Below are 21,122 nucleotides of genomic sequence, written 5' to 3' on the forward strand. Positions count from 1 at the left end.
TTTCTTTCTTTCTTTCTTTCTTTCTTTCTTTCTTTCCCTCCCTCTCTGACTTGCTGCTGTCCATTCCACTCATGTTTTCTGGGCAGAAGGAAGAGGGTCAATTCCTTTTTATGTTGTTCAGTCAATGTGCTTTTTATCCTGGTCAGTCCTCTGCCAAAATAAACTCATTGATTGCTGTTTTGGGCCGCTGGTCCAATCTTTATTTGAACTCTACAATACAAAGGAATTGAAAAAAGTTCAGGACTAAAAAGTAGTTTGTTGTCACATACACTTTGTGTATAAACGTGGTTGAAATGGACCACTAAGCCACAGCTCCAAAAAAATAAGTGCTATTTAATTTTATAATATTACTTTGAGCTGGGTTAAAAAAATGGTTAAATTTTTTAACTGGAGACCTAATTCCTATCAGAACCCAATTTGGACAAAATCTGTAGTCACTGTTTTGCCTTTGTACCGCAGAGTAATCAATAACAGAAAATGTAGATGTTTCAGGAATCATTTGAGTGACTCCATGAATCAGAATCCAGAATTGAATCATGAGAGATTCACCTAATATTGATAGTCTTAAAATCAACATGATTGTGACATAAATTTTAGTAAAACCTCAAATCTTGCCAGTGTACACATCATCAGAGAAAAGATGTCTTTACAAGGAGGGAGGGATGTTAAATGGATAGTTCACCCAAAATTTAAAATTACGCCATTATTTACTCACCCTTAAGACATCTTAGGTGTATATGTCTATCTTCTTTCAGATGAACACAATCGGAGTTATATTAAAAAATATCATTGCTCTTCCAAGCTTTATAATGGTAGTGAATGGCGGTCCTTGTTTTTATGTCCAAAAAAGTGCATCCATTCATCATAAAAGTAATCCATACAGCTCGAGGGAGTTAATAAATGCCATCTGAACTAAAGAAAAAAAAATAAAAAATAATATGCAATGATGAGTCATTTATAATAAACAATATAATTGTGTGCAATATTCAATGAAAACTGACCATTTTAAAGTATTTGTAATTAACCACATCTTCCTTTTTTGTGTAACCCTATAGTTCTTTATCATCAGGTCTTGAGAAACAATAATTGTGAGATCACAGAGGTGGGGTTTTAGACGTGATTGCAAGGTAATAAAAGGGCTTGAGAAAGAGAGAAACAAACAGAAACTGAGTGAGAAAAGCACTTGCCAGAGAGAGAGAGAGCATGAGAGAGATATCTAGAGTAGTCCATTACAGAGGATGATAGGGAGTGATTCACTCTAAAGCAGCGTATTTGACGGGCACCACACACCAGCTGCTGCTGCTGCTCCCTCCCCATGATGCCTTACACTTCAGCGTGACTCAGCCGTGCCAAGAAAGAGCTGGTTTTAACACGTGTGCTTCCTGACTGCACAGCCCCAGGTCACGTTTCCCCTGAGAGTGAGTGAAAGTGTGCGCGTGAAGTAGAGAACCGAGCATATACGAGTATGGAAAACACTAAGACGTGAGAAAGCGAGAGAGTACGCTTCACTCATGTTGTTTTTGAGCATTATGAGTGTGCGTAAAAGCTCATTGAGAGGTCTCCGTGACTTCCCACATTAGAACTACTACGAGCGAGAGCCTCTTACCCGCTCACCCCACCTCCAGGATGTGTTTCCTCAGCCTCTCTCTCTCTCTCCGTCTCCAGAGGCCAGGAACAGGGACCAATTAGCCTGTTTGTTGTCAAGCTGAAGCGGTTTTACACGACATGGCCTCACAGATCTCTCTCAGCGCAGCCACAACGGCATGCAGACATGCAACCAAGTGGATCTAAATAGCTGCGCTCCGCTAGCTGCAAGCTGGGGATCAATGCCATGGAAACAATGACATCGTCTGTGGTCTTGTGTGTGTGATGCAGTGGTGCAGTCTTGAGAGGTCATTTAGGGGAAGGTCATCTCCGTCTGGCTCATTTGCTCATAAGCACACTGCTCTGCTGATGTCTCAGAAACCCCCTCACTCTTCTTAAGGCCATCTAGCATGGCTTTACGTGAAATGCAATGGGGGTTGTGTACTGTAGTGGTTGTGCATAGTTTCACTTGACTTGACACTGTTGTGCAAATCTCCGCAAACTTAGGCTACGCATTCAACTCACTGCGCTCACTAAGTGTTTATACTTGACTTGCTCGCCATTGCATTGTTCTAAAAACAACAGACGGCAATGTAGAATGTCAGCTGAAACTGCAGCGAGAAGTAGAACTTTACATTTAGCTTCCCTGGCATGATATTACCAAATGAAACCTGTTTCAATATTTTAGAGGTCAACTTTAGAAGACTTTAAAAAGTATATTTTAACATTCACACCGAGGACTATATAACGATAAAGATATACCGGTAGTTCTAAAAACCGTTCTAAATATAAAAGAAGGCAGCAGGTATTTGCACTAAGTGAAAATAGCGATAGATTCCATTTACACTGTAAAAATAGGAGTAGATACTATTTGCACCTCAGTTTTGTTGTACATTAAACGGTATGCAATAATAACATAGAGTGTAAATTATTATTTTTATTAAAATTATTAAATGGATACCGCCTTATTGGGACAATAAAGCCTTCCCTACACTTAATCCTAACCGATAAACCCTTTTTTTCAATTATTAGACACACGGTAGACACCTTATTTCCACTTTTTCAAATAGTTTCTTCATTTTTATTTAAAATAAGTGCTTTTCTGATCTGTTATGTGATGGGGAAAGCGAATGAGTACAAATTAGAACAAATTAGTACTATATGGTCATGCTTCAACTAAAACAAGAGAACGAGAACGAAAACAGCATGCCCATGATTTAACAAAAGCGAGAGAATGAATTAGGACAACACGGCCATGATTTAACTAAAATGAGGGAACAAATTCATGGCCATGATATCTGTTTTTTCTTCCATGGTTTCCTCCGTACTCCTGTGTTTTGATTGTGAAATTTCTTGTTCTTTGTGAAGATTTTTTTTTAGTTAGCTTAGGTTTTGCAAGCTAACTGCTCTGCATTCTAGCTTAGCACACTGCCTGCTGACTGATTAGCCTACTACCTTAGTCTTTACCCTACATAACTCAATGACACATTTTTATACATATTCATTTTTGTTTGATAGCTATCTGTATTACAAATGGCTACCCACTGGGGTCCTATGTATACTCAACTCAACAGGCGGACCAAATCAAAGCCGCTTTAAGGCAAGCCTCCAAAGGTTAGCAAAAAAAAGCATAACACTGGTACACAGAATTATTTTTAAATAAATGTCAATGGAATAGAGGCTTCACTATGCTGCTTTTGTGGGGGAAAAGCTTATCATTTAATTAATCAACAGCCTATTGCCAAATCTTCAACATGTTTACCATTAAACAAACATTTTGAATTGATCTATTTTTTTAATTTACTTTGGAAAGAAAGGCTGTTTAATAAGAGAAATCACGGACAATTTTGCAACATTAGGATTCAGTTTATGGCACTTATAATTCCTTTTATGGTATCTGCAAACATCGCACAACAGAAATTCAATGATGTCAAGGCTGCAATGTGATTTTCAAGGCACAAAACCATCACAAAACTTATTCCCAGGTTGCTACAAGGGGATTGTTCACGTGTTAAGTTCATGTTAAGTTCATGGTCACATCATCTGAAAGGTGGACCCTGGTTGACTTGTAGTGATTAACAAAAAACGAGGAGAAAGTTAAAGTGGATTTGAATGGAAGCACTGACAAGACATTAGTCATTTTTTTTTTTTTTTTTTTTTAAACAGTGTGGTAACAGGGGGGTAACAGTGTAGATAGCAGCTTTCCCGTTTTGAGGTGTTGCATCACACGCAAATAAAAGTAGGTCACCTCCCCCACCCACCCCCCATTAAAACCAGTTAACAATGTGTCGACTTCTCCCACATCTGTTTGATGGTAGCTGTTTGCATCCTGGGGCTAATTACCACTGCCGTGTTAGTCCCTCTGCACTGATGGTTCCTGGGTTTCAACAGATGGACCATGATGTGGTGCTGCACCGGGGGGGCACACAGGACCTTAGAGAAGACTGCCATCCTCATCCTCCACAACGCAACCTGTATTTGTCCCTACGGGTAGAGATACATACAATTGCAGCTTTTTCTCAAGGGAATTGTTTCTTGACCTGGTCATCTCTTCATCTTTTCTGCCAGGTTCTTGGCCTTTGTTATTATACCGAAAGCCAATTAGAGGCATCATACAGAGCTCAGGAGTAAAACAACAGGAGCCTTGCCATCTAGAGATATTGCGGAAGGCTGATGAGTGGCCGTGACCTCACAAATCCAACCTCAAAATTGGAATTAGTTGAGCTGGAATCCAATGAGCTGAAATTTAGAACTGATTACTCAAGAAATGTATTTTGACAGCAAAATTTTTTTAGCATTGGAAAATGCAGCATCTAAGGTCCCATCCACACTACTGCGTTTTCGTTTAGAAACGGAGACCTTTTGCTACGTTTGCGCCTCCCGTCCAGACTAAAACGGCAAAAACGAAGACCTAAAACGGAGAAGTTTAGAAACGCTGCTGACCCCGTTTTGCGTTTTGAATCTCCGGAGGGCGTTTTAGTGAAGATGGGTCAAAACGGACGACTTTAGAAACGATGACGCAGAGGCTCACGCTCGGCTCTATGATTGGGTGTCATCAGCCATGGAGTATACACAGGTAATATTCAGTACCAGTAAACTTCTTACAGAAGTTTCTTACAGAAACTGCCGCGCGGTAAACGCGTGCATGCTAGAAATAGAACCGACGCCTATTTTTCATGTGACATGCACGTGTGTTGGAAGCGTTTCCAGGCAAAATAGAATAAGAAAAGATGTTTATATGTAATTTTGACACAAATACATATTAATAAATTACATTTTGATGTTTGAAAGCATTTTTTTACAGTCTATGTTTGAAAGTCTCTAGGTTTACACCTGCACGCGCATGCCCAGTGCTGGTGAATGGTCACGTGATCCGTGTTTTCAGTCGTTATAATGTGGACGGAGATCAATTCTAATACGCAGCTAAAACGCTGGTGTGGACGGAGATCATATTCGTTTTAATTCCTCGTTTCTAAACTAAAACGCAGTAGTGTGGATGGGGCCTAAGAGTGTAGTTTGAAAAACATCTTATTTATGAGTCCATAGGGTCTCAAATGGTGGAATGCCATCACATTGCACAGTATATTGTCTATTTTATTATTGTGCAAAAAATAGGAAACAGCCAAAAACTGAGACGATCAACAAAAAGGTGAAATATTATTGTTTGACCTTAAAGTCTTTGAGCTGGTGAGTTTAAAAAGTGGTCTGCTTTTGACCTCACTGAAAAACTCTGGATTCAGCACTGTTTTGACCAGGACATCAATAATGAAACCAGACAGAGCAGTTCAATTGCTTCTAAATAAACAGGGAAAGTTTAAAGATTACATTTAATTATTAGTAGCCTGGTTAAAAGCAGACCATTCTCAGTAGTAACTGAGTTATGGTCTGGCAAAGCTTCATTAATAACTCATTTCCAAAGGGGCGTCACCAACGGACGTCGCTCAAATGCCTCTGGGTGCAATTGGATAGACCTAAAACCAATCAGAGCGATCGTCATCGTGTAAAGCCATATGCTGCGTCCCAATTCGCCTAAATTACACTACGCCATAAAAGTATACTCTTTTTGTGAAGAAAAGGTATTTACTTTTGAATGTGTATTAAAAAAGTAGGCAAGCTTTGGGACATACTACTTCGTCATCTTTATCGGACGGATCTGTCACGTGCATCCTGTCACGTAAACTGCCCTGTCAATCATCTTGTCACAGTTAAAATCCTCTATTAAATCTAGTTTAATTTCCTATTGTTTCTGAGAGTAATGTAGTAGCACAATTTGAATATAATAATGCATTTAAAAGTTGGTGCGCTTCACCTACGGACGTCGCTCAAATGCAATTGGATAGACCTAAAACCAATCAGAGCGATCGTCATCGTGTAAAGCCCGTTTCTGATTGGTGCCACGATTTCGACGGATTAGAAATGGGCTTGAAGGAGCTCTTTGCCAGACTACTTGCAGAGCAAATCTAAATTTGCCGGAAGTGTGTTTGAATTGGATTGCAAAACTTATAAATGTGCAAGTGTTTTTTTCAGGGCTCTTCCATTGCAAAGAGCCAGTCAAAAGATGAGATGATTTTTTGTCAGAAATACAGGAATATTGATATTAGTTAGAATATGCCATTATGAAAGATCTCATATTGACCAATGCTGAAAAGATTTGTAATTGACCAATGCTGAAATATTTTTAGGGTGATCATTGATGGTGACTAGGTGGTACCTGTATGGTGGTACTTGGCCTGAAAAGTTTCAGAACCTCTGGACTAGCTGATTTAAAGGAAGTTGTGGCATGAAACGCTGAAAAATCAGCAGTTGGCCAATGGCCAAAGACATTCGTTTGCATGTATAGTTCATTAATTATTAAGAAATGGCATAGGTTGGAATGCAAAAACATATAATAACAGAGTAACTGACAAATATTCAACCTTTTTACAAATGGGCTACATTTAGCCCATAATAGTCCTCTCAAAACATGAATACCTATGGATTATGCTTAATAATAAAAACATTGTTTACAGCAGGTGATTGGAAATCCAACAGTAATTATAATGACATTTATTGTTGAAGGTTGAATTTCTTGGTTTTGTTACAAAAGTAGTTGTGCTTTGAGGCTATATAAAAAAGATGCATTTAGTGACACAATGTCTTAAAGAGGCTTTTACCATACAAATTGTCAAATATCTAACTAGCATAACAAACTATTTCCAAATTCATCACTTGAACCATGACCGTTAAATGCTCCATACCAAAAAAAGAAGAAAACACCTCAAACAATTGACTACTTGGTTGCTGGATAATGACTAGTAGACCACCTTTACCCATCCCCAGCTTAAAAGATTACCCCGCATGTATTTTACGACTGCAAAAAGACAGTCTTTTCACCATCTTGAGTGAAGATACACCTCCACATGAAATGAAACCACTGTGAAGCCTGCGTAACCATTTGACCATTTCCTGCATCACGCACAACCCGGCATCCATCCAGTAGCCTCTTCAGGGGCATGTGGAGCACTGATTCTCTCTTGCTTTCTCTCTCCGGCTGAGCTGAGGTGATTGTTGCATCATGATGTGCTGAATTATTGAGAGGCTGTTCGGCCGCTGGTCTGGGATCAGCTCTCCCTTGTCTCTTTGCGGGTTGCGGTTGCTCTGGACCTCTTTGAAGCGACTGAACTTTTCACCTCGTGTCTAAGCAGGTCATCCTTTCCGTCGGGCCAGAGGAAACGTAGTGCAGAATGACAACCTCATTCTCTATCCTCCTCCACCTCCGTCTCACCCTCTCAGTCTCTTTCTTCCTCTTTAGCTCTCGTTTTTTCTTTTCTTTTCTGTGTCTCCACCTCTGATGCTTCATCGACTAGCCAACTAATCTGCCTTAAAGGCCAGTGGTACTGTAAAATGGAATAAATTTAAAGACGCAATCTTTCCAAGAATAAAATGCCTAATTGACTGTTCACTTGTCAAACATTGTAACCAATCCCGATGTTCTATCTCTATTTCAACTACTTCATCACGATTCCACCCCCTTTCCCTATTTGCATCTCTTCTGTGTGCATCAATTCCCTTTCTCTCTCTCACGGTCTCATCTCCAAATTCATATTCTCAGGCTACTGTACAGTGCATCAAAGTGCATGTGACAAGTGGGGTTTGCATGTGTTGAATGACTAATGCTTTGAGGCTGTCAGATTGTTTAGTATGCCAAATGGATGCGGTGCCAACGATGGTTGATTCATGCCTTCATTGTCTAAATGAGGGTGATGAAGTTTACGCCGCATGTCTTTGTCACCAACCTTCATCGCTTTTTTATATGACGCCTCTGAAATGTTTGATGTAGAAATACTGGTGGGTGAAAAAAGACATTATATAATTATAGGTAGTTGACATGAAATCCTTTTTTACATCTCCAGTGGTGTGACATGCTAAATGCTATCTAAAGCTATTTTTAGCAGCATTTTCCTAATTTTCCTTTTACTAATTTTATTGATAACTTTTATTTTACATGCAGTTTGCTTGAGCCCAAATTAACTGAGAAACTGCATGTAAAAATTAACAATGAAGTATTATTTAAAATGTAATAATAATAGCAATAGCAAAAAGCTGACTTGAAGGAAATTGTAACAGTCTTGTTCGGTTTTGTTTTTGTTTGTTTTTTCATTCTGCTCCCTGTTCTGCTCAACCTGAGTTCTGTTTGCTAGTTAGTTTCTTTAGTGACTGATTACATTCACCTGTGATTCATTTAGTTCCTTTGTTAACTGTGTACCGGTATTTAAGCCCTTTAGTCCTCAGTCCTTTGTACGGTATTGTTTGTGTTTGTGTGGTAATGTTATATGAGATTGATTCCTGTATTCTCCTGGATGTTTCCAAGGAAAGACTTTGTTATTGAATTTCCTGCATCGTGCAATCATTACACGTGAACGTGACAGAAATGTGAAGTCATATTAAAGGTGCTCTAAGCGATGTCAGGCGTTTTTTAGGTTGTCACATACAGCAAACAACTCCTCACTATCTGCTAGCTGCCTGTCCCCTGAACACACTGTAAAAAAAACGTGATCTCTGTAGACAGACCAGGCTCCACAAACGGCAAGAAAAACAAACTGGTCCAGCCTGGACCACGAAACATAACAAACAGTGTTCCAGCCAATAACTGACAAGAATGATTTGGGGATGGGGGTTGGGGGGTTAGTGCACGTGCACATGAAGGGGGGTGTGGGGAGTGGAGGAGAGAGAAGCATGAAGAGGGAAGTTAGCTAGAGGAGAGATGTCTTAGACAACGACACCGACTAACGTTAAAAATGTATATTCTTGAGAATTTTGACATGGCCGACACATGACAAAAGAGACGACATTCTGATGAACAAATAACAAAGAAGAAGTCCCGAATTTACATCGGAAAAGCGTTCAAAAGGTGGAGAGAACTCCGCCGGCAGAAGGGCTTCCAATCCGACATTCAGGTGGCTCTGTTTTTGCTGACAGGTGGGTAAATGCAATTTGGTTTTTCTAAATGGTTCATGACTGTTTCAGGAAGCACGGAAGGGAGGGGGAGGGGACGGGATGAGGAGGAGGGAGGTTCGAGCTAGCCTCCGTTTTGTTTGACAATACTTTGAACGTCAACAAGAAGTGACTTCACCTAACATCGCTTAGAGCACCTTTAATTTTAACCTAACGTTTTGATGCTGATTAAAAAAAGAATCCAGTGAAGGTTTTGCATCAACTACAGACAGTTTAGAACTGTATCAGTAAGAAACTACAGTTTAGATTTTGCAATGTATTGATGACTTTAGCGGGGTGACCAATTTTGCAATATGACCAAATTTGTATTTGAGTAATTTTATATCATGATAACAATATAATTATTTTTTTTAAATAAAAAAGAAGCAAATTACAAACAATAAGACGAATACAGTAAAACAAAGATGCAAATAAAATAAAAAGTACTTTTTCAGGTATAATAGATCTATCAGTTCCATTCAAGTGAGAAACTTACTACTACAGAAATGTAATAATTAAATGTAAAAAATAAAATACTAGTCTTCACTGCATGAATGATACAACGATTCTTATTAAAGCTACAAAAGTTATTCAGTCAAGAGCAGTAATTGATTTTCTCTTCGTCTTTTGTTGTTTGATTAACATTAAGGACACAGACAGCAAAAGGTACAGTATATTAGGCTGCTTGTATTAATTTATCCTTCTCCCACCTTTCGTTGTCAGAGACAGGAAAACATGCATTTACATACACATTCTTTAAACCTATTATGCCTAAGCCTTCAATGCGCGTGGTCATGTAAATGCATTAAACCATTTTCCTTTATCGGCGTCATAAATTGCTTAAGCATAAACCGATTGACACAGCTAGATTTTTGCCCATTACCCTGATTTCTCCTGGCATGTAAACACCTTAACCTGCACTCTTTTGGCTTATTGAAGTGCGTATCTGTGATATGTAACAGGAAAGCATCCTTTATTCAGAATCAAGCGCATATTGCACACTCCGACTTTTCCTTGACCCAAGAAAAAAAAAAAAGTGTTCTCATCCCATGCAACCAAAAGAGACGTGGTACAGTTGTTGAAACTGCAAACATCCGTGGAGAATATGAGTTTTGGAGGTTTTCAAGGCTTTATTTAACACTGCACCAATTTTGTTGTGATGTCGCTACCAGGGAATAAGCACATGAGCAGCCAAACTCAACAGGTCTGTTACACATGTGCTAACCACTTGTCCACAGAATCGATGTGTCTGTGTTTTCTATTTGTTTTCCATGAATCTGTACTGGGTGTAAGACTGTCAGAGCTCACAGGAGAGATTTAACAGGCGGGAATCTTTGATAGACCAGATGGCTTAACAGATAGTTGACACTGGTCAGCCTTGGTTTAACCTCCCTGCACTAGTGCGCTTTCAGTGTGTGTTTGTTTGTATTTTCCTTTCTGTATTTGCACATTTATTTACTCATGATAATTTTGCATATCTAACACACTGGCTATTTTAGATGCTTTCAAAACACTGCCGATTAGGGTTGTGCTCTCTCTCCCTCTTAATGACCCGCTTTCTACATCACTCTTTCTACGTACAGTACATGTGTACAAATGCATTTGAAAGCAGTTACTGACGTCACTGAACCCAGTTCGAGAGTGCATTGCTGTATGTGTGTGTGTTGTGAGACTGCGTGTCCCCTAAATGACCCCGGCCCTCAATCTGGCTCCAGGCACTTTATTAAGGGATTAACGGGCTAGTGGTTGTCAGTGTCCCCGTGTGCCATTGCCTCCTCCAGCTCCTGACACCTGGGCACACTACTGATCCCCCCCCCCACACACACACACACAAACCCATACACACTCTTGCACACGCTCAGACACAGTAAACATACAGTGGACTCACTCACTATCTAGGTCAGAGCCAGACAACTACACTCCGACAGACCCTGCCCAATAACACTCGCTGTTAACGGGAGGGGTGGAGGTCACCCGGCCTACCCACAATCTCTTGCTCCCTCGTCTCCGGCCAGACAAATTTCGTATGATTATGCCCCCTCGGCCTCCCTCCCCAGCTGTCTAATCGAGCGTGGTCAACCCTGAGAAGCATATGCCATCTACCGCTCAGCTGTACATACTGTCAGACGTCTGATCTGATAAGAAGAACAGGCTAAACGTTTTTCTACCCTCCTTTTTTCAGATTCAACGCAGGGAGCAGACCTCTTTGTTTCTATATCAGAAAGGCTGAGTGAGTTTTCAAGAGCTGGTTTTGATTAAAAGAACTGTGGAGTTCCTATGAGCTCACTGACTGTCTGTCTTGTTTGCCCTGTCGTGGCGCTTGCATGTTTTTTTTTTGTTTTTTTTTGGCTAACCATAGAACATTCTTGAAACCTTTAGAAGTTTGTAAATATGCTGTCAGGTTCAACCCTCATTGTCGTGTTCTGCTTGAAACCACTGCACTTTATGACTTCAAATGTACAAAAACAAAACACAAAGCACCAGGTATCCAGCCAAAGTTTGGCATTTCTTTGAATTGGCAGTACATATCTTTTTTCTTTTTTTAAGAGATGGACAAGGAATTGATTGTATTTGAAGGAGATACTTTGTTTTGTTGTTCTCTTTCTTTTTGGCTTTGGCTTAGCCTTGAGCAGTGAGTAAGAAAAAAACATTCTGAGTCATTTTGACCAGATTTTAAACCCCCTTTTTTAAGCCAAATTATAGACATCTGCTTCTACTTGACCCGCCTTTGGTTAAAAAAGCCTTATCTCAATGATGCCCTTGTCTCTGTAGCAGTTTAAAAATCAAATGAGTCACAAAGCGGACAACCAGGCTCAAATTTAAATATGTTGCACATGACAGTGGTTTGATGTATATGCTTCCTTTGGCCAGGGGGCTTAATTGTTACAAAATCTTGCTTCTTGGTTTAGCACAATGCAGAAAATGTGGGTGATTACCAGGACATTGCTATGCTATTGCCAGGGTGTTTACTGGCCCAATTAAAGAGAGCCTAGTTATGGCACAGGTCCTTTTTATGGGATATTTCATCACACAATGACATAGAAATTATGAACACATGCAAAAACAAGAGATAACCATTAAAATAGTAATAACTGATTATGTTGTAGTCAATGTACGCTTTTTCATGCGAGCTTAGTAAAATAAAAACTGTGGTCATACTTTAGATCAGGGATGGGCAACTTCGGTCCTGGAGGGCCACTGTCCTACAGAGTTTAGCTCCAACCCTGAAAAAATCACCTGCCTGTAACTTTCTAGTAATCCTGAGGACCTTGATTAGCTTGTTCAGGTGTGTTTGATTAGGGTTGGAGCTAAACTCTGTAGGACAGTGGCCCTCCAGGACCAAAGTTGCCCATCCCTGCTTTAGATTAGGGCCCAATTCTCACTATAAACGAACTATTAACTATGACATTTACCTCAATAGTTGCCTAATTACTGCTTAATAATTGTTAGTAAGGTAGTTGTTAAGTTTAGGTATTGGGTAGGATTAAGGGATGTAGAATATGGTCATTCAGAATAAGGCATTAATATGTGCTTTATAAGTACTAATAATCATCCCAAATCCTATTAATATGCATGCTAATAAGCAACTAGATAATAGTGAGAATTGGACTGTAAACTAAAGTGTTACCAAACCTGTTGTTTTCCTTTTTTGCCAAATATTTTATCAGATAAATACCTTAACCAAGTTTAGTGTTTTGTTCTTGTTTTTTTGTAGTAGTAGTTCATAAAAGTTTCAAGAAAATAAATATTGTTATTGCCAAAAAATGTAAAAAAAAATAAAAAATATATATATATTGTGTTGAGTCAAAATTCCATAAGAAATGGAATGCATTATTTACGTAATGATACAAATATGTAAATATGTCCCATCCACTGATGAGGGTTGATTATTGATTAATATTTCAAAAACCACAGCATGTCGGGTCAATTTGACCCACTTTATGCATTCTTTGTGCATCTGTTTTCAACATTGATTTTAATAAGAAATGTTTCTTGAGTTCCGATTCATCATATTAGAATGATTTTTGAAGGATCAGGTGACACTGAAGACTAAGACATTAAGAGTAATGATGCTGAAAACTCAGCTTTGCCATCACTGGAATAAATTACATCTTAAAATATACTACAATAGAAAACGGAAACTAAAATAAATATAAAATAAAATATTATCACCTGTGGTGGATCGGCTGCAATTTCATGGGAATGTGTTGCTCTTTGTTTTTCTCAGTCTCATTCAAAATTACTTGAGACCTCAGTGGTAACTTTTTCCAAGGAACATCCAGAGGCATCCAAGCACCTTATGTCCGATCTCGCCTCAGGACTGCCACTGACTATCACATGCGCAAATGACACCACTCTGCACCAGTGATGCAGTTGCCAAATATAGGCTACTCATTGTTCTGCCACTTCTGCAAAAAGCTTTCATTACTTGAAATCTTTGTCTGAAGCTGAAGTTTAACAATTTTGTTTGTTGAAATCTCTTAGCATGCAATGCTATTTAGGTCAGTGTTATGATGGTCATTTGCAAATGGAATAACATTCTTTTTAATTTGCGTTTTCAGAGAATAACAAAGACGCTTGCATCCAGAACGTCGTAGTGAAGGCGGAGCCTATGGAAGTGGACCCGCCCCTAGAATTGGCCCCACCCTCCTCTCATCTGCTGGGCTTTGGCACTTCAGGGGCATGTGAAAAGAAGGAACCAATGGTCAACCTCCCAGATCCCTTGCCCCGCCCCCAAAATGACCTCTTCTCCCAAGACATATCAGTCAAAATGGCCTCTGAGCTGCTTTTCAAATTGTCTGGTAAGTCTCTATGAAAGAAGAAACAGGGTGGACTGTACGTTTTAAAAAGAGCTCTCTGCAGCAACAGTCTTCATGTTTTCTTCTTCATCGTCTTCTCTGATTGCTGCACTGACACACTAGAGAGTAGAGGGATATTTGTGGTGTTAAATGATGGCAGGATTGAGCTTTTCTTCGAAGAGCGTTCTGAGGATTAGTAGAGACAAACCTGCCCCCAGCGCTCCTCGCTGCCAGCTACGGCTCTCTTTAAATGCCATCTAGCACCTCGGAAGCCGATCACAAAAAACTCATATATATATATTTACATGCACAAACCTCACACGCACGACATTCGCACCCTACCACCTCCCCCCCTACCCCATGGGAGTGGTGTGTAGCTGCACAGTGTGTATGTATAACCCCTCAACCCTCGACTCACTCAGATTGTTCTCAAACATTCTGGCTCAAGCACACTCGGTTGCACACACTTCCCTTGTCTCTCTCTTTCTCTCTCTCTCTCTCTCTCTCCCTCTCCCTCTTGCTCCTGTGCAGCATCGTCATGGCAACGCAGAGAGCCCTTCCATCCTCTGTGAGCCGTGTGACCGAGAGGGTGTCAGGGAGAGGGGGCTTAGGAAGTGCCACCCAGGGAGCAAGGTCATTACCAGACCACCAGAAGAGAGAAAGACAGGCAGATAGACAGACAGACATGAGATACTGTTCTCTTTTGCCCTCTGTCTTTTGATATTTTAAATGCAGTTTGTCTTTTTAAAACCTAACCACTGCAATCCCTGCTGAAAAGACAGTATGCATATTCAAAAAAATGTTAATATCTAAACATCCTTAAAACAAAATTTTTAAAAAATTTAGTAAAATTGTGTGATATACTAAGACTTCTTTTCAGATAATCTTAAATGTTCTTAAAAAAAAAAAAAAAAAATTTACACCCCACTAAGTTTTGCTAGATTTTTTTTCCTTAAAACAAGAAAAAAAAAAACTGTTGGAAATGAGAATTCAGTATATGTTCTGAATATATTTATGCAGTTTCATGTAAATGTATCTTGTTTTGAAGATGTTTCTATTTTTACTGGAAAACAGGAATTTTATACTGGTCTAGCTGGTTGACAATATAAAATCAACTGAAATTGTGACCATAAAATAAAATTTGTTTTATTGTAAAATTGTTGAAATCATTGAATTTATTAGCAGCTATTGACTTAAATAAAATTAAAAATTAACAAATAAATTGTATAGGGGGGAAAAAAACTATTTTATAGCAATATTGGTGAAACTGGATGTTGGTCTACCAGCAAAAACAATCATTGTTGTTTTTTTTCATCAGGGATGGATAATTGGTCAGCTTTATTAATGAATAGTTCTACTAAAAAAAAAAAAAAAAACATTTATTAAAGAAAATTACCATATTTACAACTACTAGTGGTAAATATTTTTTTAAAGTACAACATTACAAAACCGGTTCTGAGTTTAATTCCATTGTGTTTTTCTTTTTCAGAAAAAGTAAGTAAAGCAAACGAAAACAAAGACAATGCATCATTCGGCATACACAGGTAGGTTTACTGTTGAGCGCGTGTTATGCTTCCGGAATTTAGCCTTGCACATTTAGTGAATCTAATGGTAGCTTGTGATTTTACAGCCCTTTCCTAGACGACCGCTTTAGACAATCACCTTTCAGCGCGCGCTCCAAGAGCTCTTCCCCAGCTGAAGCCGGATCTTCAAGCAGGGTTGCCCAGCAAGGTAAGAACCTCTGCTCCGAACCAGCCAAGAACCTTACCTCACATTCAGCATACATAATTGACACCTATTAACCGGTCATAAATATTTCTTACTGCCCATAAGGGCTTTCGCACTGGGTAGTTCTAGGAACTTAGTTCTAGGAACTAACCACCAGGGCGGTTCCCATAGGAACATTTTCCTGGTTGCATTCGCACCGCCAGTAGGAACCAAGGGGGTAATCTTTCAGAAAAAACTGAAGCTTTCCCGGAGGCCGCCATTGATTAGCAGACCATAAAATAACTTTACATCTGAGGCGTTTAAAGACTCCATTTGTCCATTATTTATTTCTAAAGAAACACGAAAATGTATAAAAGGCTCCATTACCTTGTATCTTACGTTATGGCCCCGTAGAAGCAGTTTTTGTAAAAATAGGCTAACGATTGCGTCATAACCACGCGACTCTCTGTCGCACAGTAGAGAAATTACCGTATGGACAAGAGGAGAAGCTCGCGGGCAATCGGGGGGACGTGGAGGCAAAGTGACAAAATAATTAATCCGAATACTTAGCAAAAGTTGCTCCTGCTCCTAGCTCATGGACACCTCCGACTCACACTCCGTCTCTGCAAGTTTCGGAAGGGAATGATTCAGATTTCTCTTGGCACAGCTACTAGAAGACAGACGGGTTGCTCACGTCACATCTACGTCATCAAGCTCAGTTTGAGTCTGCGCAGTACGCTCAGCCATCAGGAAGTGAGTGCTTCTAACTGACTTCACTTTTCTCCATTGAATCCAATGGGGTCACTGTGTCCATTTCTTTTACTGTCTATGGTAGGAACTGTGAAGTGACGTAAGCCGCGCTTGTTGTTGTGATTTTTAGTTTGATGGCGCGGCGGACCTTTATTTTGACGGCACTGAGAACGCCTGTGCCTGAGCACACAGCGCTCCGATTCTCCATTAGTTTATGATCTGTTTAATCCGTTATTAGATAGATCTGTTACACAAAGAAAATAGACAGAATATGAAAAAGTATTAGCGTTTGCCGTGTGGCTGATGTCCAATGTCGCTAGCTAAGCAGAAATACATAATCATGTTTGGCTTGGTCCACTCAAAGTTGCGTTGGATTTTCTCCTTAGCGTAAAGGTTAAGAGGCCCATCTGTCACTGATTTCCATGTTCGTAGAGTTAGTTTCTGGAGTAAATAAATAGGCTATAATCTGTGGGTGTACACAGCTTTTTTTAAATGACGGGCGCTGGTGTTTCGCATGCCTTTGGCCAATCAGCGTACACTAACTTCACTGGTAGTGCTGGTTTAGACCCTACTCTGAAGTAGGAGGCTAGGAGCTAATTTTGTTCCTCCAAAAGGAGTTCCTAGAACTAAAATCGTTCCTAGTTCCTGCGTTGCGAACACGGCAAAATCCGGGTACTTCTGCAAATAGTTCTAGGAACTATGAAAAGGTTCCTCCGGTGCGAAAGCCCCTCGTGACACTGTACATTTTATTATTTTGAATCATGTTTTTATTTTTGTTAGGATTGTTAAGGTTTGTTGGGATAATTTCAGTGTTTCCTATGCATATTTATGACTGTAAAAATGTTCAAGTTCAGGGAAGATGAAGGCGGGAACCAGCAAACGTTCAACGTAAATCTTTAATCACAAAATAAACTTAGCAACAAACGAAAGTAAAGCGCCAGCACCTCGTGAACGACCTCCGCATAAACTAAAACAATACAACAACATACCAAGTCCAGGCCTGGTCTTCCACTGTCATCACCCCTTTTTTATCCTTCCGGAGCTCCTCCGTGGGACTCAAGGCCGGTGTGCCGCTTAGGTGACTACCATTAGCACTCACTCCATTGCCGCGGCTCTTGGCCCTTCACTGCTTGCCACAATAACAAACATTGCATGACATATGATATATATTCCTAATATGTTTTGGAGCCTTAGTGTGAAGAATATTCAACAACTTCTGGAGAAAAAAACTCCAGACAATAATTCTGATTCAATAATTCCACTCAGGTAAAAGCAAAATAAACAAAACATCAATATCGCAACATGTTTTTAGTAAAATTTGTATGTGTCTGGCTTCACCGATTTGTACAGTTTGATGTAAGCCCTATATCATTTTAAAAGCTACTGTCCATTAACAAGTAATTTTTATGTGGATTTGGTGCTCATTTTGGACCCTGCTCACATGTACATATATCTATGCACACAAGCCGCCCCTCTCATCTAATGCGAGGCTACAGAGGCCCCTCGTGCTCCCACCCAGCTTTGAGACCGCTGTACTGGGCAGCTGGCACTCCCTGCCTCCCTCTACTGGCCCCTCTGGCAAAGGGTAATTAGTTTGCGCTCGCCTGGCCCGATTCCCTACACCAGTTAATGAAAAAATGATTGGGTTTTTCGTGTCCAGGGTGCGTGAAAGTTAATTCACTACACACTCAGACATGCGTTCATTCTTGCGCGCAGACACAAAGCAGACGTACACAAATCACATAAGAGCGGCTCTGACCCATGCTCATCTTTTTTCATCTCTCTTTTTTCTTTATAATTCTTTCTGTTACTCCATCTTTCTTTGGCGTTTTCATTGCTAAGAGTCTTAACACCTTATGACCCAGTGTGGGTAGTTGCTCCCACTCCTTAGTTAAGACAAAGAGCTCTAATTTTTTTATTTTTAACAGCACAATCCGTGGTCGAAAAATAATGAATTGCTCTAAAATAGTTTTGTATTTATGCCAAAGATAAACTTAATCAGTGTTTGTTTGTGTGTGTCTGTATGGCCAAGATAATCATTTTTGTATAAAAATGGCCTTTATGTTGCACTTATGCATCAGATGAAAATCATTGTCTGCTTTTACATCTTAATTTGATATTTTTCACTTAATTGCATGGGTATAAGTTCAGTGGGTCTGTGTCATTGTGTGTGTGTGTTTGTGCGTAACAATGCTCTTCTATCCTTGCCTCTTGCCCCAAGTCATCTTCAGCATCACTGCGGAGGCTGTCTCATCTCTCTCTAATAACATTAATTAAATCATTAACCACTTCCAGGCATTGATGTAGATACTGTAGTGTCTCAATTAAGCATCAATGCCTTAACTTTTTTGTTGCAGGATCGTGAATTCTGTACATTTGACCCCAAACGTTTTGCTAACCTGCATCCAGCTGGCTGAACAAGGAGCTAGCTGGATAGTTGATTATATTATCATTTACTCACCCAGAACAGATATTTTAAAGAATGTCTCCAAGGATTTTGTCAATACTATGAAAGTCAGTGGGGTCCAAAACAACAATTTGGACCCCATTGAATTTCATTATATGGAGAAAAACATTTGAAACATTCTTTAAAGTATCTTGTTTCAAAATACACTACTGTTCGAAAGTTTTGTATCTGTATGATTTTTAAAATGTTTTTGAAATGTGTCTATTATGTTCACTAAGGCTGTAGTAAAAAAAAAACAGTCAAATATTTTTTCAAGATTTACTGATAAACAGAAAGAACAGCATTTCTTTTAAACAGAAATCTTTGTAACGTAAAAAAAAAAAAAGTTTTTGTCTATTTAATGCATCCTTGCAAAATAAGAATATTCATTTCTTTAAAGAAAAGGGTAACACTTTATTTTAGGGTAACACAGTTAAACGTTACTATATGCACATTATGCATAATTACAAGTAACTAACCCTAATCCAAACCCTAACCCAAACTGTAACTAAAGTACATGTAGTTAATTAATATTACTCAGTACTTAGTCTTACTGAACCCAGACTTTTAAATGGTAAGATATCTTTGTTTTCTGCAGAAAGTCATTCAGGTTTGTAAAGACATGAGGGTGAATAAGTGACGCTTTTAATTTTTGGGGGAACTGATGGTTTAAGCTTGTTAAGAAGCCTGGTTGTCACCTGCGTTCCAAAAACACATATATTGGCTCCCAGAAATGCTGGTATTTTCAACAGGGAAGTAGGGAGATGAATCAACAACAAGAAAATGAAGGTATTAGGTGAGAGTCACAAGCATTGCACAGGCATCCGTTCGCTCATGTCCCCCCACTGAGGCATTGTGGGAAGGTGCCATCTTTTCCCTGGCAGCCCCCAGGCTCTGTGTCACACCAGAGCTGTCAGCATCACATCACGCCGCACTGCCGCTTGGTGGAACTTGAGTCAGACGCACAGGTTCATATGAGCGGTGTGACTCAGTGGAACCGTGGGCCCCGGGGTGATGATGCTGATTCAGTGCCCTGTGTCTGATTGTGTGTTGCCTTTTCTAAACTCGCTCATAGATTGAAGCAGAGGGCAAAACACCCACTGTAGTTTTAATTAAAGCTCTTATGCAGCGCAGGTCAGCGCGGGGGACGGCTGGGAGACGGCACACACATGGCATCGTTATTTAATTATGCAGTTTAGCGATGCTAATTCATGCTGGTAATGTGGCAATACTAATCAAGTTGAATCTTTAAGATTGAAATATGGTAAAAACATCATCCGGTAGGTAATATTAAGTTTGATATCAGCAAGTGCTCAAAGGTGTCAGGAGATGAAAATATAAATTATGCAAAAATTTTAATCCTTTTGTAATTTATTGTATGACTTTCTTCCATTTGTGGAACATAAAAGAAGATATAGTGAAAAATATCTGTGACCACCGTTAATTGGACCCTGATGTTTTTCAAAATATACCCTATACCATTTGAAAGTTTGGGATCTGTTAAGCTTATGCAGTGCAGGTCAGCGAGGGGGACCCTCATTTTGTTCCAAACCTGTATGGCTTTCTTCCTTTCTTGGAACACAAAAGAAAATATGTTGAGAAATATCTGTGACCACTGTTAATTGGATGTACCTTCTTTTGTGTCACACAGAAAAAGAAAGTCATACAGGTTCGGAACGACAAGAGAGTGAGTAAATGATGACAGAATTTTTCCAATTTTTGGGTGAACTATCCCTTTAAGTCAAATGAGGAAAAGATGGTTTAATGCTCAGCACACCAAGAAAATAAATCTTTTCTTCTAGTCAGCAGTGAAATTAAATGGAGAGCAAATGGTGAATGTAAAGTCTATTTCTCTGATTTATCTTCTGATATAAAAATAGACCTGTATTATGTATTCTCACTACAGAGTTTGGCTATCAGGATATCAGATTTTCACTACGTGATTATTGTGGTCAAAAGAATTCACGATAACACAATTATCGGTATATTTATAGAAATTAATTAAATAAAGCGATCTAACTATGTTGACTAGTTGAACTATTCTCAACTAACTTCTGTATTCTGTAAAACATGTCGCATTGCTTTTGGTTCAGGTCTTTTGTATGTGTACTTTTACTCAAGATGCCTTCAAAGGAGCGAGCAAAGATGTCCATCGCATATGCAGATTGATTTATTTTTCTTCTTTCAACAATAAAAAGAACTAGCTAGTTAAGCTGATGATTACCTTACATGTCCATAGATATCGCCGTCAACACTTTCTCAGACAAGTGGATATAATGAGACCGGCTTTGCTGTTTGTTCTTGTGATGTTCGTCATAAAGCCTATTAATCACTCTGAAACCACGAGTATAGGGAGGCATAGA

General features: G+C 39.4%; 1 protein-coding gene across 6 annotated transcripts in view; it reads left to right on the forward strand.

The window, feature by feature from the left end:
• Positions 1-21,122, forward strand: part of znf827 (zinc finger protein 827) — a 74,488-nt gene that overhangs the window by 36,294 nt on the left and 17,072 nt on the right. For all 6 annotated transcript variants that reach the window (XM_079897436.1, XM_079897439.1, XM_079897437.1 and 3 more), the window contains exons 6-8: positions 13,620-13,859; positions 15,346-15,400; positions 15,487-15,587. In XM_079897436.1, coding sequence (XP_079753562.1) covers positions 13,620-13,859; positions 15,346-15,400; positions 15,487-15,587 — 396 coding nt within the window. The remainder of the gene's footprint in view (positions 1-13,619; positions 13,860-15,345; positions 15,401-15,486; positions 15,588-21,122) is intronic.

Source organism: Squalius cephalus (genome assembly GCF_949319135.1).
Source record: "Squalius cephalus genome assembly, chromosome: 2".
In the NCBI taxonomy this organism is placed as follows: Eukaryota; Metazoa; Chordata; class Actinopteri; order Cypriniformes; family Leuciscidae; genus Squalius; species Squalius cephalus.